This window comes from Nesoenas mayeri (genome assembly GCF_963082525.1).
Source record: "Nesoenas mayeri genome assembly, chromosome: 15".
Lineage (NCBI taxonomy): Eukaryota > Metazoa > Chordata > Aves > Columbiformes > Columbidae > Nesoenas > Nesoenas mayeri.
The window spans coordinates 16,241,311-16,268,343 of record NC_137559.1 but is presented as its reverse complement, the minus strand read 5'-3'; the positions used below and the strand labels follow the sequence as shown (position 1 = coordinate 16,268,343).

The 27,033-nt window shown below is 41.8% G+C and overlaps 1 protein-coding gene across 1 annotated transcript; it reads left to right on the top strand.

Moving 5' to 3' along the window:
* On the top strand, positions 1-25,687 carry GSPT1 (G1 to S phase transition 1). The gene is made up of 15 exons (XM_080354290.1): positions 1-451; positions 9,113-9,160; positions 9,575-9,616; positions 10,365-10,592; positions 12,274-12,307; positions 13,824-13,901; positions 16,003-16,183; positions 16,541-16,695; positions 18,093-18,233; positions 18,952-19,045; positions 20,001-20,081; positions 21,775-21,948; positions 22,375-22,464; positions 22,780-22,948; positions 23,599-25,687. The coding sequence occupies exons 1-15, from the start codon at positions 154-156 to the stop codon at positions 23,649-23,651; spliced, it is 1,866 nt and encodes a 621-aa protein (XP_080210416.1). The 5' UTR covers positions 1-153; the 3' UTR covers positions 23,652-25,687.
* Positions 25,688-27,033: the final 1,346 nt, after the last annotated feature.

The window sequence follows — 27,033 nt, the reverse complement described above, 5'->3', positions numbered from 1 at the left end:
CTCCGGGAGGCCACACTGCGCTGGCGTCGGGGCGGTGGAGTACACGCGGAATCGCCGAAGCGAGTGCTGAGTCGGTGCCGCCGCCGGCTTCCCCCTTACCCCGGACGCTGGGAGACGCTTCGGGGCCGCAGAGGCTTGTGGGGCAGCCACAAAATGGAGGCGAACGGGAGCGGCAGCGGGAGCAGCAGTGACTCGGCTCCCGACTGCTGGGATCAGGCGGACATCGAGCCGGGCAGCGGCGCCGGCCCCGGGTCCGCCCCGCCGGCCGCGGAGGCCGAGGCCCAGCAGGAGCTGCTCGGGGCGGCCTTCAGCCGGCAGCTGAACGTCAACGCTAAGCCCTTCGTGCCCAACGTCCACGCCGCCGAGTTCGTGCCGTCCTTCCTGCGGGGGGGCCCGGCGCCCGGCCTGCCGCCGCCCTCGCCCCCGCCCGGCCTGCCGCCGCCGCCCCACGGTACCTGCCGCGCCGCGCCGGGGCTGCGCCGGCCTTGGGCGCCGGGTCCGGAGGGACGGGGGCCATGTTGGGAGGGTGCGGGGCCCCGCGGGGGCGGAGGGGCCTCCGGCGGGCGGGCGAGGGAGCCGGGCCGGGTCAGGCTGCCGGGGCGCGGGCGGGGCGGCAGCGCCGGGGCGGGCCCGGAGGCGACAGTGACCCGGCCTGAGCGCCCGGGCCCCGGGTCCGCGCGGCAGCAGGGTCCTGTCAGCGAGGGGCGAGCAGGGGGCACGGCCGGGAGAGCGGGGGGGGGGGCCGGGAGGCAGCGGAGCCCGGGCAGGGCGGCCGTGGGCGGCGCAGAGGGGCCGGTGCGGCGGCCGGTCCCATCCCGAGGGTCGCAGGCCGCGGGTGGCCGGGCCGGGGTGCGGGGGTGCTCGGGGGCAGCTGGGCCCGCTCCGGCCGTGCGGGATCCCGCCCCGGGCCCGGCTCCGCGCCTGCCCAGGGCAGAGCCAGCCCGCCCTCTGCTTCCTGGGGCACCGGGGAAGTTATCCGGGATTTTCGGTGGTAATAAATGTGGTGTTGCTGGGGAGATCAGCGCTGCCTCAGCTACCAGGGGCTCACATGTATCTTCAGTGTCTTTTTGAAGATTATACCAAGTAGTTATTTTTTTCTAATATCGTGCTGATAAACGATTAGTAGGGAAGGAAGTTTGTCCAGCTGGCCTCAGTCAATAGAATCACTTGAAATTTACCCTGCTTTAAATTTCAAAGGATCTTTGTGTAGGCAACTGGTGTTTATACTAGATTTACTTTGCGTATGGGAAATTAAAGGAGAGCTGCTTTTTAATTTCCAGCTCCAAGCTGAAGGTCCTTCCAGACGTCAGACATTCTGGTTCACTTTGTGGCAGTATTTTTTTCTGTAACTTTTCGTATCCCTAGTTGTACGGTATGAACCAAGCTAGTGTTTCAAATATTTATTCTAGTAATTTAATTTCTCCGAAGTGACTACTTGTTACATTATGTTTGTCATGACTTCCTGATGATTGTAGCTTATTATTTGTCATGTTCTGATTTAATATCTTAAATTAGCCTTGTCCTCCTTAGTACCTAAAGCTATCAGATGTTAACAGCTAAAATCTGTAACTTTCATATATGAAGCTTTAAAATGTTCATAACAGAATGTTAATACACTTCTCCTTTTAGAGGGAATGTTAGATTATGTGTTCTCTACAGCTATTTAGCACTCCAGATTTTCATCAGAAATTGTAGCTCATGAGCTATGCAGGCAGGCAATATGTAAGTGCGTTAAAATATATTTCTAAGAAGCTATGGGCAGACTTTGGGGTTCCTTTTAGAATAAATGTATATGTTAAGGTTCCTAGGTGTAAAGGCAGAGTAATGGCTGGAAGCTGTGCTGAACATGTGATCCATCTTTGAATAGTGTTCAAAATTCATTCCAGTGTGGTTTTCAGCCATTGCAACCTGAATCCAGGTCATTTTTAAAACTATGTATTCTGTACTGTGACTGAAAACTTTTTTGGGATTTTGAATGTCGTTAGAATAATTTTGTTTTTTCTCCCTGGCTACTTTTGTGAGATTTCTTCTAAGACTCCTGATATTTGTTTTTTTGTTTGTTTTGGTAGGATTTAAACTACATTTCCTCACCTGCTCATTACGTTTGTTTCTTCATGCTCTCCTTTTCTCCACTCGTTTGCTGCTTCTGAGTCCTCTGATGAGCTTTGTCTTTCCAGAGACTAGAGATGACTTTACTGAAAGCTTCCTGCTCATCCGAGTGATTGGGATAGCTTTTCCTTCCATCTTAGTTGCTAAGTACATTCATACGTAGTGCTATAATCTACCTGGTTTGAATTCACCTTGCCTCTATATCTTCTTTAAGGCTTAAAATTTTGAGGTTGTATAACTAACTTGGATGTCCTCAAGATTAAGCAGACAAAAATCCAAAGAGTTTCTTTTTTCACTGGAATATCATACTTGTTTTGTACTTTTTAAGGTCTGACTTACTCAGTTACAGAAGGTAATTGACAGCCTTGTCCTTGCAGATATTCGTCTAAGGTGTCAACTACTTTCCTGGCTAGAAGAACTAGGTGGAGCTTGCTCTGGAAATAAGTCAGAACAACACATGATCAGACAATGGTGCTGAATAGGTTACTTTTCAGTAACCCAGTTTGCTTTTGTTCCCATAGGGAATTAGGTGTTCCGTGGCACTCACTCTTCATTACATTGTGAGAAAAAAAAATTTCTATTTATCATCTGTATTGAAGTCTGTACAAATATTGGCTTGTACTGGGAAGAATTTAAATTAATCTTGATTCTTGGGAAGAATCTAAAAAGCCAAGTGTCAATTTGAGGACTTAAGTGGCCTAAAGTTAAGTTCTAGTAACACTTTTCATCTTGGAACTTTATCTTGGCGAGGTTCTGTTGGAGTCGTAACTCCTTAGTAACTCCAAGGATGCTGTAGGTCAGGGAAATGTGCAGGAGCAGCGTGGCGTGGAGGGAAATTCCACAGAACCCATCTCCATTTTGTGGCTGCAGAGTGTAGTGGTGGCTCTTTATACTCCCACTAAATTCATGTTTTTAGTAACTTGTATAAAATTCCTGTCACTTATGTTTGGAGCACTGGGATAATGCTCACAGAAGCTATTTACGGAACAAGATGTTAACTTTCTAAAACTGGGAAACTCCTGAGACCTGCATTCCAAGTAGCTGACTTTAAAACTTCTGGTTTATGTGTACTTTTTTGGATTGCAAATTGTGTATTACGGAGAGTATCTGACCAATGTTTATCACTAATACAATTTTTTCTCGCAGATAGTTTCAAAATCAGTTTGGAATTAAATTATTAGCTCGTTACATGCAAAAAGCACATGTTATTTAAATTTGTGAACCTAAGGAACAGATTAAAACAAATATGTTCCAAACGTCATAGCTGCGAGGACTTGCTTTTATCAAATTGTGTCCAAGTCAAACTCATTGGTGTAAAATCTGTCTTGGTTGGATTCTGTTGGAAAGGTGGGACGGAGACATGTGGATTTTCTGTCTGCAGCAGCCAGCGCTGTACCCAGATCCTTCCTGTGAGTGTGGCCAGGGTGGCAGGAACCAGCTGTGCTGCTGGGGAAACCCGCAGTAGGCAGCAGTTCCTGGACTAGCAAACTCCAATAAATCAAGGCAAGGCGTGATAATCAATAAAATTACAGTAAGTTGTGTTAGGGCCTCTAAACATTCTTAATTGCAACTGCACTGTGCAGCTTTACTGCACCGTAGCATCTATGGCTTATTTTTGTACTATGGCTTATTAATTTTGTAAGTCTATATATGACATAATTGCATTTTGGTGACTTTTGTTTGTTTCTATATCAAGACATGGTTTGAAGGTGTAAGGCAGTCGTTCAAACCTCCTCCCCCTGCTCCCCCAATTAATAAGATTTCTATAATCTACGTAGCATTTGGATCTCAGGTATGAGAGAAGTGAAAAATTTCTGAAAATGCAGCATCAGCCTGCATTCTTGTATTTCAGGTTTTTGTCATCGTTCTTCAATATTCGCAGGATTCTTGCTAAAAATTATCACAGCTTCCTTGTATGGGCTTTACTATATTTCATGTTAGTTTTTCTTCTTTTTAGAGGTCACTTTTGAATATTCACTGTTGACTTTGACTTTGCTTGAAGCAGGAGACTGAACTGGCTAAATTCCTGGGGTCCATTCCAGCCTGAACTGTTCAATGATTTGCAGTATGCAGTGGTTGTGGTAAGAAAAAAGTGTCATTAGTACAAAACTGACAAGAACAAAAAGTGTGTGAGACATAGCAGGCAGTGTAAGACAAGGCAGCAGTGATCCTTCTGGTGGTATTAGTGCTACTGCTTCCTTTAGTAGCTCTCCTGACCGCTCCAAGTAGATTTCTGAACATACTTGTTAATGCCTACAGCTTAGACAACTTGCACCTAACAAACATCTGGCTTAAGATGCAGTGCCCTTTAGATTGCTTCACTCCCTAAATATCCTCGCTCGCCTGCAATAGTCACTTTTGATATCGTCACATTCAAGCAGCTGGACACCCTCAGCCTTCAAATGCTGTAAATAAATGGCTATAGCATCTATCATTCTGATTTTCCAAGCCCTCATTTTTCTTGACCTTGTAGCTATCGGGGCCATACATATATTCCCCCCTGCCACCGCCAATCGGAAACAAAAGGAGGAGTGTCAATATCTTCTGCTTCAGTTCTGAAACCTGCAATTTCCAGAGCAGAATGATGATTTATCTGCATCATTTTGTTCCCCAAAACTGGTCACCTTTTAGCTTACACCATTCTCTCTAAGACTATATTTTAAGACTCTTCAACAATCGAGTCCTCAAGAGACTTCACTTTGCATCTGAACTTGCTAAGAAAGCCTTGCTTGTCTAAAACTAGTAGTCAGCTATTCAAGAAGCTGTCATATGAAAGGATTAATGTGATTTACTCGTACTAACATTTGAATAGCCATATGTTGATGATTTCCTCACAGCTGGGTTGTTGGTAATGCTACCATTAGTACCTCATAACTGTAAATTTGAACAGCAAATCGGTGTTGTATCGTGAATGGTATAAATTCTTATGATCCAAAAAATCTTGATTTTAGTCATCACTTGGCTATCTAGAGCAGTGTTCTTCTGCATCAGCTTCTCCAGCCAGATGAGCTGCACAACCTCTTCTAAAATGGTCGGTGCTGAGAATGCTCCATGTCTTGGCCCCAGCTTCCCACATGATCAGATATAGTGCACTGGTGTGCTGCAAGTCAAGGTGCCAGTGGATTAGACAGACCTGAGCTGTCCCCAGGAAGGCAGCCCGGACCGACCATGTTGCTTCTGTTGGAATGACTCATCCTGCTCGTGGCTTTTGCACGACTCCAGTAAGAGACAGGGCACTGGGAGCCGGACGAGATGAGCTGTCCTGGAGTCTGCTGACAGCCTGGTTAGCATCCTGAAAGCATGATGGTATCTTAAAACTTGGTTGCCCTATTAAGATGAAAACAAAAATAATTTGGGGATTTTATTAGCAATCTGGTTTTACAGTCCCACTTTCAGAATCTGGGGATTTATCTCCTATGTTGTGATGAGAGACACACAAGCAAGAGAAGCAGCTGATTGCATGAAGCTAAGATAGGAAGTTGTGTTGATTTTTTCTTAATTATGAAAGAACAAAGCAGTCAAAAGGTAATCAGTGAAATTTATGACTGTGTTTTGAAGAGGTCTATATGAAAATGACACTGATTGAATTTAAGTACAAAAATTAGTTTAGGAGAGATGATGCAATATTAAAAATGTGTTCTCTAGAACAGTCAGAATTTATGTGTAAATTTTACTCTTTCATGTGTAAATGTTAAGGTCCTGAGCTTAACCTGCTAGAAGATCCAGGAGGTATTCAGGTTTGGATTTGCTTTGAAATTATTATTTATTTATTTATATTCCCACTGGGTTAGGAGAGATCTTTGTTAGAGAGTGGAATCCTTAACTGTTCTACTACAGAGCTTGATTTTCTGACTGTCTCAAAAATCAAGTTATCAACTGAGCACAAACACTTGGCCTTAAGGAAGAGGGGTTTTGTTATGTTCCCTGAAAATCCCCATTAGCTTTCTCAGACCCAGTTGTGAAGAAGCATGATGGGTTTAGATAAGATGAACTTGAGGTGTGTCCCCACTGGGGAAGGAAAAAGGTGGGTCTCTTAGTAAGCTAACGTAGGAAAATCCTTTGAATACCAAGCAAGCACTAATTTTTTGGTTAATTTTACAGAGTCGTGTTAAAACTATCAAAGCTGCTATTACGTTGGTGCATTTTAAAAATGGGGCATATGTCTCTGTGTCCACTGGAGAACCAGGGCATAGGCTGTGCAGCAGGGCAGGGACAGGAAGAAAATCATTTGGGGTTTCAGTTAACTGCCAAAACAGCTGCCTTAATGACAGTCAACTCCTGGAAACATTTTCTTTCTGTATATTTAAAAATATTGAATAAGAAATACTTTGTTTAGCTCTAGCACTTTTGCTTGAAGTAATTTGTTGTTGTTAGTAAAGACTCTTGAGGTTTCTCGAATTCTGGTTGCCATGCTCTCTGTGTTTGACTTGGGCCTTTATTTTTCACTCTGTAATTCTCTTTATGCTTTTGTTTCCCAAAAAAAGGAAGGGGGGCAGATATCTGTTACATAATGAATGAAACTGTGTGGACTACATGACTGCTGTGTAACTCTGTACTGAACTCAGGTATTCAAATCACACATCCAGAAGGGGATGAGAATCCCAAGGTGGGTGTCACGCTTTTTTTCAGCCTTCCAGGAATTCCTGCAAAGGAGCTTGGTGCCCATATTTGAGGAGCAACAACTTAGATGGTCTGTACAGTGAGTTAAGTTTTGTAGATCAGACACTTCTTTCAAACTGCCTTTTTTTCTTTTGATCTCTCTCTATGCTCTGTTGTGCAAAGAGTTTCATTAGCCCCGTAATCATAGAATGGTTTGGGTTGGAAGGGACCTTAAAGATGACATGGTTCCATCTCTGCCATGACAGGGACATCTTCACCAGCTCAGGTTGCTCAGAGCCCCGTCCAGCCTGGCCTGGGGTGTCTCCAGGGATGGTTCATCCACCACCTCTCTGGGCAGCTGATCTGTTCCCTAAAGCTGCTCAGTCCTTTGCTGGTTCAGTTTTTGGTCAGCGCAGCTCTCTTTGTGGAGGTTCAACAGGGCTGACACGAGGCAAGAGACGACCAAGAGCACAGCGCGGCAGCGCGAGGCTGCGGAAGCAGCGGGCCGCTGTCCTGCTCACCAGGGCTGTCCTCATGGCACACGGCAGGAAAGCTGCACCTCTCGGAGCAGGCGCCAAGTCTGCGCTTTTCATGGCAGCCTTTGCTCTTGGGTGTTTGTTTGCACTGTACCAGTGCCTGAAATAGCCTGGCATAAGCTGAAATTGTTCATCAGAAGTAAACAATCACTGAGGTGAGGGGGTATTTATTTTGATTTATGTTCCTTTCCAGCTTGGAAGGATCAGTGTGTGTTCAGTGTAATTCAGTGGCCTCTTTCACAGCATGTGTGCCACTTGTGTCCCAAAGGGACCCAAATTCAATCTGTGGCCGTGGTCGTAACTGAATATCTGTTGCCTTTTGATTGTCGTGCCGTTAGTACTGTTTAGGATTCGTACACAAACTTATTGCTTCTCTTGCATGCTAGACGGATACAAGATTTTACGTTTAGGTTAACAGTTTCCTACCTCCTCTTTGTTATTTCTGAAGAAACTTCTTTTTCCTGTCTGTATCCCTGCTGGATTACAGACCGGGAAGTAAAACCTGAGCTTATTAGGAATGCTGTTGATTGACAATGTATTTCTAAGGAATTAAATCACTCTTCAACCACTTGTGGAGCTTCTGTTTCAATCCAAGTGCCTAAATACTGTCATTTAATGTTTTTCATTATGGACAAACTTCGGGAGTGAAATCAAAAGTTTATTGAAATGATCTTGTAATGAAAATATTGATGCATCCCAACCATAGTATGTGTGAAATAGCCAACAATATTGTAATGTGTTACAAAACAGAGGCTTTTGGTTCATGGATCCCATGGCACCCATGTACCACGCTCAGAAATGGGCAGATTTGAGGATTTTCCAGCTCTGGAATGGGAGCAATATACAATTTCTTACAAGGAATCTCAAGATACTGTATTCCTATACTCTTGCTTACTGTATTATATCATTCTCTTAACGTTTCCTTCCTGTGGTTCTGGGACCCTGGAGTGCAGATGGTGGATGATACAACACGGGACTGTGGTGATCCTGTCTCAAAGAATTATGAAGCTGAATTTATATCAAGATAAAACTAAATAGGTTAAGGTTTTAGGGCTAATTACAGAAGGTCTCTTGACCACAAGGAATAATGTCCCAAAACATCAAGTGGTTTAATTGTTAATGGGAACATACCACACTTAGTGGGTTAACAATTAGTTATACCTCAGGAAATAGTTTAGTGGCATGGTTTAGTGCATGAGAAGGTTGAGTGATCTTTCCAAAAATCATACTTGTGGCTTTGATACACACATGACTGGGGTTGCCCTCCAGGTGATGTTTGTGTTATGGTGTTTAAGAGGACTGGCAAACTCACCAGGTATGCGAATGATTTTAGCATCCCTAATAACTGCAGGAGATCTTAAGAACTTATTCTGGACAGCTCGTCTCGGTGTTGTGCTCGGCGCTGATGCGAGAGGGAGGCGCAGCAGCGCCGCAGCTCCGGCTGTGGGGTGGAGCTGGCAGGACCTTTCCACACAGCGTGGCACCAGCAGGCGTCCTGGCTTTGGATACAGTGAAACTGGGCGGCAGTTTTTAACCCCCAGCTAGATACTAACATTTAAAATAGCCAGCAGGCCCCAAAATGGTGGGCCGGTAAATACTATGTATAGAAAAATTGCTTCCTTTCAAACTCGCTTTATGTGTACTTTTCCTTTGAGGTGTGGAAATGGGTTTTAGAACTGCTGTAATATTTTCACAACTTTCAGGCAGTGTTCTGTAGAAGTATTTTTGCTTGGAGACTATATTTAATACTGTTTCCAGTGTTTTTTCTGAAATACGCTTCACTCAATAAGGTTGGGAGGTGGTCTTTTATACCTAAGTGTGGAAGTTGCTTACATCAGTGTGTTTGAAGTTGTTTGGTTTTTTTTCAGGTGCACCTGTAGAGACTTCTCCGGAGGAGCAGACGGCCTCTTGTGAAGGTGATTGTTTTTGTGCTCTGACAGTATGCAACACAGCCCCATTAAATATGATTTTTTAAAAATATTGCAAAGCATCTCCTTTTTAAAGATGTCTATGAGCCTTTTCTAATCTTCATTCTCTTCATCCTCAAACTACTATTGTAACGTAGTGTGGTTATCTATGGTTATTTACAATTTTATAGCTAGTCAAGCAAAGCACATAAAGGCCAAGTGGTTTATTGAAGGTCATAAAGCTTGTATGAAGTAGGATTTTTAAAATTGAATCTGTGTATTAAATAGCATTGGCAAGTGCTCAAACATCTGAACTATCCATTTCTTGATTTTATCGCTCTGTTTTTCTTTGTTCTTGGTACTATCACGGTAAATATGTGTCCTTAATGATTCCTATTTTTTGTTGTGTTTTTTTTCCCCTAGGCTCAAATGCTGCCGTTAACATGGAAATTTCAGAATCTGTTGGTAAGATGAGAATGATTCCATTTCACTATGCTATAAAACACTGCTGTAGTGCTTTTGCTGAATCGTTGCAAACAAAATTGAAGAATATCTTACTGAGCCTTCACCTTTTGGTCCTTACTAATTTTTATTGTGGCTTTATACTTCGATTAGGAATGAGTTAATCAAACACTAGTGTGCCCTGACAGGTGCAATCGGATTACTGGGACACTGAAAAAGCATCAGTGCTTTATTAAAAAGTAGTCTCATATTACAAAATAGTCCCATTAATATGTATGAAACGGTGATTTTAAAAAAAAGAGTTGGAGTGATCAGTACCATGAGCAATCGGAACATAGAAATTGTGTCTTTCTCCTTGTATTTGTGTGGCTTTTGAGAGAACTGAAACCATGGTCCCCCCTGTTCTTTCTAACCATATGATAGTGTGTGTCTGTCTGTGGGTTCGGACCAGCATCATGGGCTGAGTGGGTCTTCAGATTTGTTTTTTCCTTGTAAAATTGTTCCCTTGTTAAAACAAGTCTCTTAATCCCTGTGAGTCATAGTTTTCTGATGTCAACACATAAGCTAGTTTGAAAGCTCCTGCTAATAATAATTTCAGAAACAAGCAGCAGTTGCCCGTTTCTCCATGGAAGGCATTAACAGGCTAGATAGTTGAAGTGTTCATTTGCATCTTGGGGATGAGGCTTTTCACCGTAGCCATTGCTTTGAGTTCCATTATCTAACTGAATATATCTACCTGGTCAATTTTTAGTGGAGAATGGAGAGACGGAAATGTCCCCAGAAGAGTCATGGGACCACAAAGAAGAACCAAGCGAAGCGGAGCTGGGAGGTGGCCCCGTGGGGGACGCCGGCCCCTCTGAAGAAAGCGCTCAGGAAATGATGGAGGAGGAGGAGGAAATACCAAAACCGAAATCCATTGTAGCACCGCCGGGTGCTCCTAAAAAAGAGCATGTAAATGTAGTATTCATTGGGCACGTAGGTAAGCTGTAAGCGAACAGCAAGTAATTGGATCTTTGCACTGTGTACTAATTATCTAGAATTTGGAGGATTAGAAATTAATCCTGCTCTTTGTAGGGATGGATCTATTCGCTGTGTCTTGAGGCTAATGGGAGTGTTTCTTCTAATGGAGCAGCTCTGGAAGAATTAAAGTACTTGCAGAATGTCTGTCGGGGGCAGAGCGCTTGTATTCTCTTGGACACAACTGTGTCTGCCTTCCTGATTTCTCAAGTACCTGCTCTATTGAGTGCTTATCTGCGTTTACAATTCAAAGAACAAAATCAGAAAGCAGTGCTCCATTTTTGCTTGTTTTAAGTATTTTCAGAGGGTTCTTATTATTGAATTCAAAAAATATTATTCAAAATATTTTAAAATGTAGAGCTATAAACAATAGGTGAACATAATTTGACAGAAAGGGACCTGAGGGTACTAATCGACAGGAAGTTCAACATGAGCAATCAGTGTGCCCAGGTGGCCAAGAAGGCCAATGGAATCCTGTCCTGTATCAAAACTAGTGTGGTCAGCAGGCCAAGGGCAGTGATCCTTCCCCTGTGCTCTGCATTGGGGAGGCCACACCTGGAGTATTGTGTTCAGTTCTGGGCCCCTCAGGTCAGGAAAGAGATTGAAGTGCTGGAGCGGGTCCAGAGAAGAGCAACAAGACTGGGGAAGGGACTTGAGCACAAGCCCTATGGGGAGAGGCTGAGGGAGCTGGGCTTGTTTAGTCTGGAGAAGAGGAGGCTCAGAGCTGAGCTCAGCACTCTCTAGAACTACCTGAAGGGCAGTTCTAGCCAGGTGGGGATTGGGCTCTTCTCCCAGGCATCAGCAATAGGACAAGGGGCCATGGGCTTCAACTCTGCCAGGGGAAATTGAGGCTGGAGATTAGAAAGCAATTCTGTGCAGAGAGTGGTCAGGCATTGGAATGGCTGCCCAGGGAGGTGCTGGACTCACCGGCCCTGGAGGTTTTTAAACTGAAATTGGACATGGCACTTAGTGCCATGATCTGGTAAACAGACTAGAGTTGGACCAAGGGTTGGACTCAATGATCTCTGAGGTCTTTTCCAACCCAGTTGATTCTGTGATTCTGTGATAATTCAGGGTTAAAAGAAGCATTTATAGCAAAATGGCCAATTGAATAGTTTTGACAAGCCTCAGATAAATCTTAAGTGGTGTCAAAAATACAAAAGAATTATTGAATCATGGGGTTTACAGTAAATTCTGTATTTTTATTTGTATAGTTTCTTATCACCTTAAAAGTACTGTAACTTAATCCTGGGGTAGATTGAGAATGGGGTGACGGAAAGTGCTGAGGCAGTGGGCAGAGACATGGCCCCGTGTTAGAGAGCAGCCCACACGAGTTCGGGACAAGGGAGAAAGGGGTTTTGCAAGAGCTTGCCCCGCTGCGGCTGGGTGGCTGCCTGGTGGGCTCTCCTTCGCTCTGGATGTTGCCAAGCTTGAGTGTGTGAAAAACATCCAGTTCAGGATGATTGAATTGACAATTATTATGGAAACAAGGGAAACTGGGCGATACTTCTAAAAATGTAGATTACAATTAAAATATATATATTTGGAAATAAATTAGATGACCTTGTTCATAGTTGTTTTCTTATTTTTTTTCAGGATTTTCTTTTAAATTGAGAATGACTTTTATTTTTTTTTAATTTTAGATGCTGGCAAGTCAACTATTGGAGGACAGATCATGTAAGACGGCTCTCAAATCACATGTTTAGATTTGCTGTTCTTGTGAACTCAAAATACATTAAGTAAAATGAGTAATATTTTCCTTATGGCTTTAGTCAGCACAGATTAATATTTTTATAATAATATGTTACTCTCCCTGTCAATTTAGTTACTTATTGTCTTTGAAATTCCTTAATTCTGCAGGTCTCATCTTTAGAGGAGTTTCACTTAGTGAATGAAATAACTATGCCAAAGCGTACATTATAAAATTTACAAAAAACTGAATCCCGTTCTTAAAACATGACTTTGCTTTTCTTCATCATTCTAACATGCTACTTGAAACTGCTTCATATCCATTGTTAAACTTTGTCTTTTTTGTGACATGAAAAAAAAGAAATGGAATATGCTTATTCCCTGGTGCTCACACTGTCAGGCATAATTTTATTTCAAAATGTAAAATTATAATAGTTAATCTTTTAAGTCTATTTTAGAAACTATCTAGAGATGCAATATTTTTGAGACAGAAGTAAATAAATGCAGCTACATCTTACGGATTCAAAAATAAAAAAGGAAAAGTAGTACAGGAGGAAATAAATGCTATATAAATGCTATGCTGACGCAAGGCGCTTATATGATTTTCAAATACTGTTCTCAGCAAAAGTGGGAGGTCTGTCTCTTGGCATTTTCAGCTTGTTTTGTTTTGACCGAACTGGAATGTTGGAATTGTCATGGTACATTTAACCTGGTAGCTCAGACTGGAGCAAATGAGCGTTTTGTTATCTGATGTGCCGGAGCCGCCTCCTTGGACAAGGCGACACCGGTTGGGAACTCTCCTGCGAGTGTGTGATGTTCCCAAAGCCTTTTTGGTCTTTCATTTTTGCAGAATATCCCTTTGTTGTAAGGGGGAGAAAAAAAAAATCAGTTGCTTGTACCAACTTTGTCGTTAACCCTTTGTTTACTGTTATCATTAGTTTTCCTTATAAACTAACTAGATTACTGTTATTAGAAGATGAGATAGAAATATTGCAGGGAAAAATATGAAAAATTAATATAATAAAACTGTACACTATTCACCTCTTTTCATAACTGAAAGATCTCCTTTAAAATAGCGGTTTCCTTGTTCTATGTAAAAAGAATGAAACTGCAAATATTTTTCTTTACATTTCAGAAACTGGGGCTGAGGGAGAGGTGGTGTGAAAAATTCTTCTGTCCCAATTCTAACTGAATTTTGAAACATTGGATTAGTCTCAGAAATGGATTTAACAGATGTAGCTCCTTTTCAAAACTTGCCTCTGCAGAACATTTTACAATTAGGCTTAAAAAAGAGACATTCCTCATAGTTGTGCCCCGTGATGCTGGTGTATCTTTACATGGCAGATAGTGACGCGGCTTTTTGTGGAGCAAAAATTCTACTGCTGCTCGCATCAGGTTGCTCCAGTTTTTCAAAACAATCTGTAAGGGTTGCGTAAGTACTTAACTATTTTGAACTATATTTCTGCTTATGTAAAATTGCACTTTTTTCTTTTCTCCCCCTTAGGTATTTGACAGGAATGGTTGACAAAAGAACACTTGAAAAATATGAAAGAGAAGCTAAAGAAAAAAACAGAGAAACATGGTATGAACTTACTTAAGATAATATCGTGCTTTTCTCTTTGCGCTGCGTTGAAAACGGGAACCTGTGTGTTAGTCCCTGTCCCTGTAGCACTGGCGATACGCATTGCAACAGGCTTTGCTGCTGTTTGGGGTGTTTTGGTTTGTTTTGATCAGTGCTTTACATTCCGATGCTTTGAGAAACATCTGGTAAGAAGGAACACAAGGCAGAGGCTTTTCTCAGGCAGCTCCCAGGCTTGTTCTGTCTGGATGTCTTTTACCTGTAAGCAGCAGAGATGTCTAAGTGGCAGATATCACAGCTGTCAATTTGTCGTTTATTCATATAAGATGAGATATAATATGAGGTCCATGGTTCTTAATTTTCCCCCAGGCAGGAGGATGATGCTTGCATGTGTGGATTTTTTAGGGGCCTCTTGTCTGTTTTGGGTTTCATTGTTGTCTTTTGGTTGCCTTTTGTTTTTGTGTATGCGCATGTATGTACAGCACATCTAGCAGCCTGCTTTCTCCTTCAAACTCCTGGAAAATGGATTGTTTCCTTGTGGAAGCTTTCTGGTTTTGGCCGTGGTGGAGGAAAATAGGGGTTCAAAGGGCTCTGGAAAAGCAGCAGCTAAAGACTCTTTAGGGGTAGAGCAGCAATGGAGCACTCGGGGTGGTCATTGACCTGAACTAATTGTATGATGTGCGAGAGAAGGGGATGGAAAGGGTGACATACGTTTTTTTATCAAGCAAGCATCATCCCCCTGTTGGGAGGTGGCCAAAGTAATAAATATTTCAGGACATTCCTCAAAATCCCTGGACAGCTTGAAAAACAGATTTCCTCTTCCCTCTCTCTTTTGGAGCATGAGTTGCAGGAAGTGTCTCCTTTAATACTATTTTTATTCTTTAACATATGTCATGATACGCAACAGAAAGTGTGATGCACCTGTGTCATCATCAAAGGTCTTGTTAGCTCACTTCATATATTGGAAGTCTTGACATTTGAGTCAGAAATTCATCTTTCCCTAAAAACCTTGGATGTCACAAGGACTTGCCATCCAGCTGCCACACGTAGATTCCTGCTTCACTCTCACAAGCTGAGTAAAACGTCACCTCTGGCTTGGCTCAAATCTTCCAGAAACATGGTGAAAATTCCAGCCTGTGGGACCACAGTGGCGGTGCCACCCAAAACCATCTAGCGCGCTGGCCGGACCTCGGCCATGGACAAGTAACTTGCTGCCTGGGGAAGATATTCTATATCTGTAGATCCAGAATTGCCAGTGATTAGTGGGTTTTGTGGCCCGGGAAGCTCTCGAGCTGGAAGGGACAAGTTTGTGTTTGATGGCCTCTGGTCACAGCTGAGTTCACAGCGTCTCCCAACATGAGCCAGGCAACATGAAACACAGGCTAAAGATCTTCATAAGCTGCTGCTGCTGGGGAAAAAACGCTCCTATGGTCAGTCAGTTCCATTTAGCTATTACTGCTTTTCTTCTCCTTCGCGAGAGTATTAATTTTTTCCTCTCTATTCACCAATTTTCACAAAACCTGAGGGAGCTAACTAAGGTTTTTTTGAAATTTCAATTCATCTGTCTAACTTAAATCTAACTTCTTTGTCAATGGCCAATGGAATAAAATATAATAAGTTGATATGGTCAAAGTATCAAAGATAGGGTGAATAAAGGTGGTGTCTGTTTCATAGCCAGCTTCTGTCTAATATGTAAAATTAGAATTAATAACAGTAGTTTTCTCTTCAGTTAATTATGCTAACAGGAATTGGTTTGTATTTGATCCAGAGGTGTTTTTTCAAACGGGAGCAAAGCTGAAAGTGTTGGAGGTTAGGTCATGTCTGGAGAGCTTAGTAATGGAAAATCATTGTTTAGAATTGCATCTTTCTAGGTCTGTGAGGGAGAGCTAGAACCGAGCGCTACAGCTCACGGTGTGGACACAGAACGTTCCAGAAGAACTCACTGTTGGTCTCGGAGATGCTTAAGTTCAGTAATGCTGAGACGGTTAGAATAGTTGAGCAGAAAAAAAGGCGCTTTATAATGAGCAAACCATCATACATACATTTAGTAAACAATTAATACAGAAGTAGAATATTTGGGTTGTGATTTTTATTCTTTTTTTAGGTACCTCTCATGGGCCTTAGACACAAACCAAGAAGAACGGGACAAAGGGAAAACAGTAGAAGTGGGTCGTGCCTATTTTGAAACTGAGAAGAAACACTTCACTATTCTAGATGCCCCTGGACATAAGAGCTTTGTTCCCAATATGATTGGTGGGGCTTCTCAAGCTGACCTTGCTGTGCTGGTAAGGACAAATCACATTAGTTTATTTTAGATATATGGTGGAATAAAGCCTCTAACTTTTAATTTTTTTGGTTGCTTGTTTGCTCTTTTGGCTACTTACAGGGGGCAAAATTTTCAGATCTCAAGTCTACCAAGTTGTGTGGGGTTTGGATTAACTTAACAGCTTCGTAACATTTTCCACGGGTGTAATGGGATTCTTTTCATGATGGGCAATATTGAGGATATAGCAGTCCATTTTTAAAGCTTTTACCAGTTTTGACAATCCAAACCTATTTTTGAGTAAGGCAGTATTACCCATTGCCGATTGCTCTGTTGAGGGAATTGTAGAACTTGTATTACAATGTGTATTTTTAATTAGGTTATTTCTGCAAGAAAAGGAGAGTTTGAAACTGGATTTGAGAAAGGTGGACAAACAAGAGAACACGCCATGTTAGCAAAAACAGCAGGTGTAAAACATCTAATAGTTCTTATTAATAAAATGGATGATCCAACTGTAAACTGGAGTAATGAAAGGTGAGTTCAATAATAGTAAAAAACCAATCTTCATTAAAAGATACTGAAAATAGTTCCTAAGTCAGGTAGTTTCTTGCATCCCATTTTTTGCTGAAGGAATGGTAGCCCAATGGACTAAAGACAGAGGTCATCAAAACTGCAGGGAGAACAGAAGCGCAGTGCCCAGGACGGTGCCTCGCAACTAAGCCTGAAGTTCTAGCCTGCTTTAGAACATGCACTTTCAGCTGGTCGGACCTGCGCAGCCGTATCTGACAAATCCGTGCATTCTGTCATAGTCTAATTGTTGACCTGGAAATTTTACGCTGAACCTAAAAGGAAGTGACTGTGTTTTCAGCAGTTTAGTTTGACAGATTCCTGATTGCTTGGCCGCATTTCTGAGCTCAGGTTTGGTGAGAACAGCCTTGTCCTGTTCACCTTATGTGTCCTCCCTGTATTATTTGGAGTTGTTCTTTTATGATAAGCTGGATTGAATAAGCAAATAATATATTAAAATGGTTTGTGATTACAGTCTGAGAAGTGGGGAGGTGGGGAATCTTGTGATGATACAGGTAAAAAATAACTAGGAAGTCAATAAGTAATATTTAAATAACTAATAAAAAGGATAAAGTTATTTTCTACCTTAACACTCAGATGTACTAAAAGGTTTTAATTTTCCTCAGTGTCAGAACGTAGGTCTTTTTATGGCTTCTTTCACGTCTTTCTTCCCACCCCTTTAAGCTGGATTAGTCCTTCCCTAGACATATTTGTGTAGTGACAGGATACAGTTTTCTTCTACAGTGTGACAGGGAGAGTTGTCAGAGCGCTTGCTGCGCTGTCAAGAATTGTGACAGTTTTTGTGGAAAGCGACCTCACAGCAGCAGCCGCGTTTCCGAGAACAGGGCACGGCCGGTTGTGCTGCCCCAGCCTTCTGACCTGACTGAATTCTGCTGAAACAGGCCGAGGGGCAGAACTGTAAGAGAAATAAATAGCATTAAGTCGTAGGAGATTATGTAGGAGACTGGAGGAGACGGGGCCACCGCGGAAGTGAAAGCTTTCAGCGTGACCTCGGTACCTGTCTGCTCTGTCCGTCCTGCTCTTTGGGCCTGGATCTCTCGCTTAAAAGCAGCTACAGCATCTGCTGCTGCGTCCCCAGCCCAGAGACCGAAGTACACGGAGAAAACTGATGATGCTTTGTGGAGCAGAGCGCTGAGGGAGGACAGAAAATTCCAAGTTGGGCTGGGAGACTGGGGAGAAGATACAAATAGGCCACTAAGATTTATTGGGTTTTCTGCACACAGAATAACTTAACTGGGGATAATCAAATGTCTGTGGTATTTGTTGTTGGTTTTTTTAAAGCACAGTATTATCTCATGCTGGAATAATTGAAACTTATCTTGATATGCTTGTCATTTTAATAGATATGAGGAATGTAAAGAGAAACTGGTCCCGTTTTTGAAGAAAGTTGGCTTCAATCCCAAAAAGGATATTCATTTCATGCCCTGCTCAGGACTGACTGGAGCAAACCTTAAAGAACAGTCAGAATTCTGTCCTTGGTATATGTACGTATCCGAAATTGAACAACTTGGATATTTGGTGTACTTCAATAAAAGTAAATGGTACAGTGAAGCTAGGGAGAGTATAGCATGGCATATCATAGCAGTGTTTTAAAGTGCTTGAGGAGATATAATCAGGGCAGCAAGAACACAGCCATGCAACGAATTAAAGAAAAGCAGCAGATTCAAGTCTGTAATAGTGTTAGCAGCGTTCTTCGGCTGGGTGAGTTTGAGTGCTGTGCTAGCCCTTGAATTTTCCAGTGATGTTGCAGTTGACATGTTGCTACAATGAGTGATCGATGTGACCAATTTGCTTGAAGCTGTGTTCTGACTGGTGATAAGCGACATCTCTCGCTGGATATTGCGTTTTCCAGTGTTGTTCGTGGCAGTTATAACGTATGAGTGAAAATCATGTTTGGACCTAGCTTATGGTTTCCTACTTACAAAACGTATTGCACAGCGAGCAAGATTCTCAAAGGAATAATTGATTTGTTTAAAATATACCTGTAACGTATCTTAAACTGGGTATTGACATGTTTAGTGAGGGTAACATGGGCACTAGTGGCGGGATGTTAGGATAGATCAGACTGTCTTAGAGGTCACTGTTCTTAATGATGACAAAATGAAAATCATTCCTTTTGTGGGACTGCATTTATCCTTTCTGAGTAATTGTAAAATAGAAGAGTGCTCACAAAATTGAAACAAATGCCTTCTGCTCTTTTAGTGGATTACCATTTATTCCATACCTGGATAATTTGCCAAACTTCAACCGTTCAGTTGATGGACCAATCAGGCTGCCGATTGTGGATAAATATAAGGTACAAATTAAAATAATAGGAGTGAAAGTATAAATGGACTGTTTTCAGAACGCAGTAAATGGACTATTTACTGTATGGTGGACAAGAGGGTGACCATGAGCCAGCAATGTGTCCCTGTGGCCAAGAGGCCAACGGTAGCTGAGGCACATTAAAGAAGAGTGTGGCCAGCAGGTCGAGGTAGGTTTCTCCCCCTCTGCTCTGCCCTGGGGAGGCCCCATCTGGAGAACTGGGTCCGGTTCTGGGCTCCCCAGCTTAAGAAGGGCAAGGAATTACTGGAGGGAGTCCAGCAGAGGGACACAGATGCTGAGGGGTCTGGAGCATCTTTGTGATGAGGAGAGACTGAGAGAGCTGGGGCTGTTGAGCTGGAGAAGAGAAGCTGAGAGGGATCTGATCAATGGGATCAATATCTCAGGGTGGGTGTCAGAGGATGGACCAGACTCTGTTCAGTGGTGCCCAACGCCAGGGTGAGGGGCAACGGGCACAGACTGAAACACAGGAGGGTCCATGTGAACATGAGCAGAAACTTGTTTGCTGGGAGGTGCCAGAGCCTGGCCCAGGCTGCCCAGAGCGGGTGTGGAGTCTCCTGCTCTGAGACATTCAAACCCCTGGGATCCTGTGTGATCTGCTCTGGGACCCTGCGTGAGCAGGTGGGCTGGGGATCTGTGGAGCTCCTGCAGCACAAACAGCCCGGGATTCTGTATTTTTAGAAGTTACCTCTTTTTTTTCTTTGATACATCTACATTTCTAGCTGTAGAAGGGGAGGGGAAGTAAATAATTTTGGCATTACATGAGACTCTTAAAATCTATAATCTTTCATGAGAACAGTTCCTAAAACATTAAATGTAGCTGTGCTAAATAACTTCATAGGGTTAAATAATCAGAGTTAAATCATAAACATTTTCCTAAAGAGTCTTCTCTATTTTCAATTTTTGTGTAATAATTTCTTTTTGTGAAGGATATGGGCACTGTGGTCCTTGGGAAGCTGGAGTCAGGCTCTATTTGCAAAGGACAACAGCTTGTGATGATGCCAAACAAGGTATGGTAAGGTTTAGATACTAAAAAAAAATGTTACCACCCTAAAATAGAGCTTGATTCTTAAAGGTAATCATTACTTCAAATCAGAAAATGTTCTATTGCTCAGTTAGACACGGCTGTTACGTGGGTGACATTTCCAGGTGTGTGTGTTTACATCCTCAGAATTCAGCACTCAGGCTGTGTCTCTTTATTAAACTCAATTGCTGGGCTACAGATCATCACAGTGTATTTGAACTGTGTTTTACTTTGCATTTGTACAACTGGTCCACAAAACGATTTTCCAGCAGGGGGTTAATGTTGCTCTAAACTTTCCTTCTTCCCACCCAACTGCTCTTTTGGGTTTTTTTTCCTCTCTTTTTTTCCTTTTCCTTTTTCCTTCCCCAAATGGAAATAGGAAAAAAATAAAGGATGCAGACAGGACACCTAAAGTTTGCTTTGGTTAAGCACAGGTTGGTTGTACAGGTAGGTGGCTGTTCCATGACGTAAGATCACTGGTTGGAATCATTGTGGTGCCCTGAAGAATTTGCAAATACAAGAATGAAGAATGTGCAAACATAGCGGGGGAGAGATGGACTAGTGTGCTGGAGTTTGTTTCTGTTGGTTTCTTACAAAAACGGGTTGGAAATTTTGTTCTTTATTCAGGTCATCTTGATTTAAGCTGACACACTTTTTCCAATTCTGTAGGCTGAGATAGTTTGCTGGAAAGGTCTGAATACTCAAATGTACAATAAATCTTCAGTTTATTTCCTAATCAATATGGTAATTAGATTGACTTGCATGTCGCCTTTCCCAAGAGCTGCTCAAAGTTGAAACAGACTTAATTTGAATTTAAGCTTTTCAGATTTTAAGGTAATGTAACAGACAGTAGCTTTCTATAGAACTGCTTGATGTGCATCTGACTCCCATGTTATTTTGGGGTTGATTATGAGAAACTGATAAACAATAAATGGATTTCACTATACAGTTACAGAATTTCTATTCAGTAAATAGCCAGTGCTTTTGATGACATGCTATTTTTTAGTTACTTTGATAGCTAACGAGAGTTGAACTAAAACTTCAGGAAGCTGGACCAATAGATCTCTCTGAAACTACTGCTTTGTAACTTCTCTGCCTTTCCAATATTTAGTTTCTGTTGGTATTTCATAGTGCGTAAAGATACAAAAATCAGAAGAGAGGTTACAACATATAGGAACATTAGGGAGCACTTGTTGGTATTTGCTTGGAGACCGTTTGTTAATGTACATTTGGTATTTTTATCATCTTCTCCAGGAACTCCTGTAGAATTTGGGGATTTTAGGATTTCCTGGATTGTGTTAATTTCCAGACTGCTATATTTTGAATGTAACAAGTCTATACAACAATGTGGCTTTTGCATTCTTCTTAGATAATACGCATCCATGATTTCTCTCATCTCTTAAAAGTTTTAAACTCATTTCACTTTGAGAAATAGCAGATATTTTTGGAATGTGCTTTCCATTGAGTGTATACTATAGAATTATATTTTAAAACATTTGATTAAATGTGCTATTTTAAATATTATTAACTCATCACTCCAATATTTTAGATGTTCCAAATCTTGCAGAACTGAATATAATGAATTTAAACTGTAATGGAATTATTCATTGAAATCCTGTTGTATTAAAATGATTTTGTACCGGATTAAAATAGAAAGCTTCATTTTTGCTTTATTTAAGCACAATGTGGAAGTTCTTGGAATCCTTTCTGATGACGTAGAAACTGATTCAGTAGCCCCAGGTGAAAATCTGAAGATCAGACTGAAAGGAATTGAAGAGGAGGAGATCCTCCCCGGGTTCATCCTCTGTGATCTCAACAACCTCTGTCATTCTGGACGCACCTTTGATGCCCAGGTACAACAACTGGCGTCGCATTGCTGTACAGATGGCTAAAAAGCATTACAGTATTTTGCTTGTGTTTCACCCAGTCCAAAGTTACCTAGTTTGACATTTCAGTTCCCGTTTGTTATTCAGTATCTTATCTCTAAATTGACAATGACAGATATACCTCAGATGGTATTAATTTGAGTTTTAAAAACATAATTTATTATGAATGTAACTTCTCAATGGAAGTTTTAGTCACCTATAAGCACAAAAGCAAAATCTTGTCAGGCCAATTCTTTGATTTTATACTTTGATATTATAAGCAACTTAATTCCTTACAAATTTTGTCTCTTTCACAAAATTTGCTGTGCATTTATTGTTCAATATAGTTGTAGATTTGGTTATTCTCTGCTCTTTTATAATTGAAACGAGGACATTTTTGTAACTGTTTTACAGATAGTGATAATTGAGCACAAATCCATTATCTGTCCAGGTTACAATGCTGTGCTGCACATCCACACCTGTATTGAAGAAGTTGAGATAACAGTAAGTGTCTGTTTCAGTTGTGATGTGAATACAGACGGTCCTCTGGTGGGGTGGGTTCTGCCCTCGCCTGCATCTGTAGAGTCATTAATGCAGCGCAGCTCCAGCCCTGAATGGAATCGTTGGTCAGTGTGGTAACACAGCCGAGCCCAGCTGCATCTGTTAGCATAAGCCCTCTGAAAAGTGTCACTTGGTTATGCAGGTTTTTTTATGATTATTTCTAAACATTTTCTTTCTTAGGTCACTTCAGTTTTGTTGGAGAAAAAAAAAAACCCAACAAATAGCACTCGCAGCTATTAATTTTTTTTTCTTCTACAGGCCTTAATCTGCTTGGTAGACAAAAAAACAGGAGAAAAAAGCAAGACACGGCCCCGTTTTGTGAAACAAGATCAAGTATGCATTGCCCGTTTAAGGACAGCAGGAACTATCTGCCTTGAGACATTCAAAGATTTCCCTCAGATGGGTCGCTTCACCTTAAGAGATGAGGGTAAGACTGCTTGAGCAACAGGTACTCACTGCTGCAACAATGCAGTGATTTGAAATAGGAGATCATGCATGGCAATGAGGTCTTAAAATCCTGGGATCTAGAGGAAATCACTATAAGCAAATCATTGTCATTGTGCAGAGTTCTTGCTAGTAACAGAAAGTGTGTTTTAGAGGAATAATGTGCAGAAATGTGCACTGTGAAACAAAAGGTTGAGTTTGAAAAATGACCAGCACTGTTTCCGTATCGCGTCCTGGGATGTTCCCCTGCACCAGGAGTGCCGCGGCTTCTCTGTTTCAAGTTAGAAAAGACAAGGGGGGCTGGATGTTGGGTAAAACTTGCAGATTTGTGGGATGTGTTTAAAATACATCATCTTTAAAAGCAGTAAGCAGATCTGGTAGAATGATTGTGCCTTCTCCTTGGATGAATACAGAGCAGACTTCCCGCAATCTGCATTGTATTCTCTACTGTGACAATAGCAGTTTTACTATTTTTAAGATTTTATTGTGCTTTTATTCTACAATACAACAACTTAGTATTATTTCTATTACTCTGGAGAGCCTGTATTTTGGGGGGGGATTTTGGTTGTTGTTAGAGACCTACACATTCTTTTCACAATATATGTAACTCTCCTGTTTGTCTCCTTGGTTTAGGTAAGACCATTGCAATTGGAAAAGTTCTGAAACTGGTTCCAGAGAAGGACTAAGCGTTTTTCTCAATGACCCCGCACAATACTGTGAGGAAAATCGACTCTGCAAAGCCTACTTCACACCGCCTTCTTATTTTCTGCCCATTGATAAACTTCTCCCCATGTTTTGCAAAGACAAATTTCACAGCAAAGGTCCACATTATGTCAGCTTTCTCATATTGAGAGCTCTGCTATGCCACTGTTGAATTTTCCCAAAACTATTTTTTTTTCTCCCAAATTCTGCTTCCTTGGAAAGATTTGGCAATAGCTTTGTAAGTTATGTGGACATAATTGCCTATAATTATGAAAATCTAAAGGATTTTTAATGTTTAATTTCCCCCAGCATATATATTAAGACCTCTTTTTTTCCAGGCAGATCATTCAGAGTGTGCGAGTGTGTGTGCACATGTTACAAAGATGACTACCATGTTAATAAACTATTCAATTTGAAATCTTTTTCGGTATTCGAATTGCTTTTGAATAATGTTTTTTATCTGGATGTAACGCAGTTGCATTAGCTTTTTAACTTTCCAGTAACCTCGAGACTTGGTTACTTGGACTTTTCTAAACTCCTCAGCCTCCCCACATACACAGTTTTAAATGAGGCGATTGGGCACTCAACCAAGTTTGTATTAAAATAATTAGGTTTGCCCCTTCCCTTTGTTGAATGCATCCTTAAAATTGGAAAACATCCATGGAAATGTGGCACCTTCATTAGCTTTACATTTTGTTAATATCTTCAGCAAATTTAGGTTGACTTAACATCATTACTCTTACTAGATGCAGGAAGTAAATTTTGAAGGCTGGAGCTACATATTGTGTCTTTATAAAAATTCAGCATTGTTAAATTCTTAACTGCAGAAAAATGCTAACAACCGGTAAATCAGTGAAACTTGCAAAAACAAGAGAATTTTTGGCAATAGTGCCTATTAGTACTTATAAGAGCTGCATTTTGTGGGAGAACTGGGCCAGTTGTGTAAGTGACTCGGTTCCCCCTGTCTGTAACGCGCAGGGCTGGCTAATCCTTGCTGGTTTAAAGATCAGGCTGAGCGGAGAGGGAGAGAGACTCAATCCCCACGAGTCTGCACGTACCGAAATAGGGGAGGCTCAGAACCAAGTACAGTCTGCAAGGTTTTGCATATCAAAAAGCAATGTAAGCTTGTGAGCACCAGTGAGATTTTCCTGGAGAAATTAAAGCAAAACTGGTTCAAAATAAAGCTTACTCAGTACAACTTGAAGAAGCTGCATAAGAAAACGCTGTTTAGCTGCACTTTGAAAGTGCCATTGCTGGCCTGATTTCTAACAATGAGGACGAAGGCGAATGGATTTTCTTTTCATGTCCCAGAGTATTGGCAGTACAGTATTAGAAGGTTTCTTCAGAGCTTCTTCACAATGTCTTAAATGAAACACTTCCAGTTGTACAATTGTGGTGAGCCCATCTCCTCCCCCAAAAGTTTACAGTCTGGTGACTGTATCTGAATTCAAAGATAACTCAAAACTGAAACAGATTTACCTTTTTTAGGAGTTTTTTTTGGTTTTGTTTGTTTCTTTGTAACTGTGGAACTCCCATTCATTTCACTTACAGCTACATTGTATGGACAGAAGAAGTTATTGTCCTTCAGTTTCATATGACTACACTTGTAGCTACCGTAATGCATGGAATTTAAATAAATTTTATTATGTCTGCAAATATCTGGGCTTTTATTTTTTTCGGTAAATCAGAGTTGAAAAGTAACTTTTTTTTTTCCTACAAAGTGACCGAAACCCGCAGTTCCTTGGATCTTAAACTAATGAAGGAATAAAAAGCCAAAGAAACTTCCTGTCTTGTTCATATTCTGCATTGACTGAAGATGTCCATATATCTTATTGTTCCTTGAAGTAAGCTCATGGATTTGAAATTTGCAAAGGCCCTTTCTGGCGATACTCACCATTCAGTTCCTACACGCTCAGAGCTTCAACGCCTTTGTTGTTTTAAAGGACTACGTGATGATCCAGGAGAATTTTTCTGCTTCTGAGCAGACTTGAGGAGGGATTCTAAAACTTGGTCATTTCAAGGCTGGACTGAGTATTTAGTATTTATTATTAAAGTGAACCATCATCTCGCGGGTTGAAATACCAGTAGACGGAAAGTTGGAGCATTTCCATTACTTACCACATCTAGTGCTTTTGATTACCATTTCCATCAATCCATTTACCACCACCATGTCTGTAAAGGGAGGCTAATTTCAGGTTCATTAACAGAATCTACATTGTACTATTACAGATAACTGCTAATCTGTAGGATGTCTTTATTTGGGTATGAAATATTCTATAACAAACTTACTGTACAAACAAATGTAAGGTATAAAGCTACACAAATTGGCTGCATTTGGGGCAGAAGAGCTGAAAGTACATTATATTCGAATAGTCAGATTACGTCTCAACTATTTCATTTCATCTCCATTCTACATTTTATAGTCCCATTTTTACTACTATTAAGCATAGCTAAATGTAGATGAAAAAAAGATAAAGATGACGTGGCTTTGTTAGAAATAAATACTATTTGCTGATTCACTGATGTAATAAACTTTTCTAAACGACCATTTTGAATACTTCCCTTTGTGAAAACCTGTGGTGTGCGGCTTTGAAGATGGAAAAAGGAAAGAGCTGTGCAACCACGGCAGTGGGAAGGAAGGAAGGAGGAAAATCATCATCGTCGTTGGGATGAAGCTCCGGGAACGCGGATCTGGCGGTTCTGCCGGCTCCCGGCCCGGCTGTCGCCTGCACCCACGGTGGCTGCAGAAAGGGGGGCCATGGGGTATTTTGTTGGGGTTTTTTCGTTGTTGTTGGCCAAAGTCTGTAGTGTAGATATGGATCAAGTGTAGAGCCATGGTGTAGCTTAAAAAACATAAATTATAAATTAAAGACCCTGTATGTCCTTGAACTGAAAGCCTTGGTATATGTAACAATAATTAAATGTAAAAAAACCAAAAAAAAAGTCCTGAATGTGCTGCAATGCTGTTCGTTCTGCAGCACACAGACAGAGACGTGTCTGTGCAAGCGCTCAGCAGCAAAGCGCGCGGCGGGGAGGCCGGGGCGGCCCCGCTCAAACCTGACGGCGCCGCTGGCCTGGGACGCCCCGGTGCTGAACCGTGCTCTTGGACAAGCTGTTGATGGTGTGTCAGTGTGTGAGGAGGAGCCGCTCCGGGGAGGTTCATCCATGGGATCTTTGCATGGTGTGTCAGTGTGTGAGGAGGAGCCGCTCCGGGGAGGTTCATCCATGGGATCTTTGCATGGTGTGTCAGTGTGTGAGGAGGAGCCGCTCCGGGGAGGTTCGTCCATGGGATCTTTGCATGGTGTGTCAGTGTGTGAGGAGGAGCCGCTCCGGGGAAGTTCATCCATGGGATCTTTGCATGGTGTG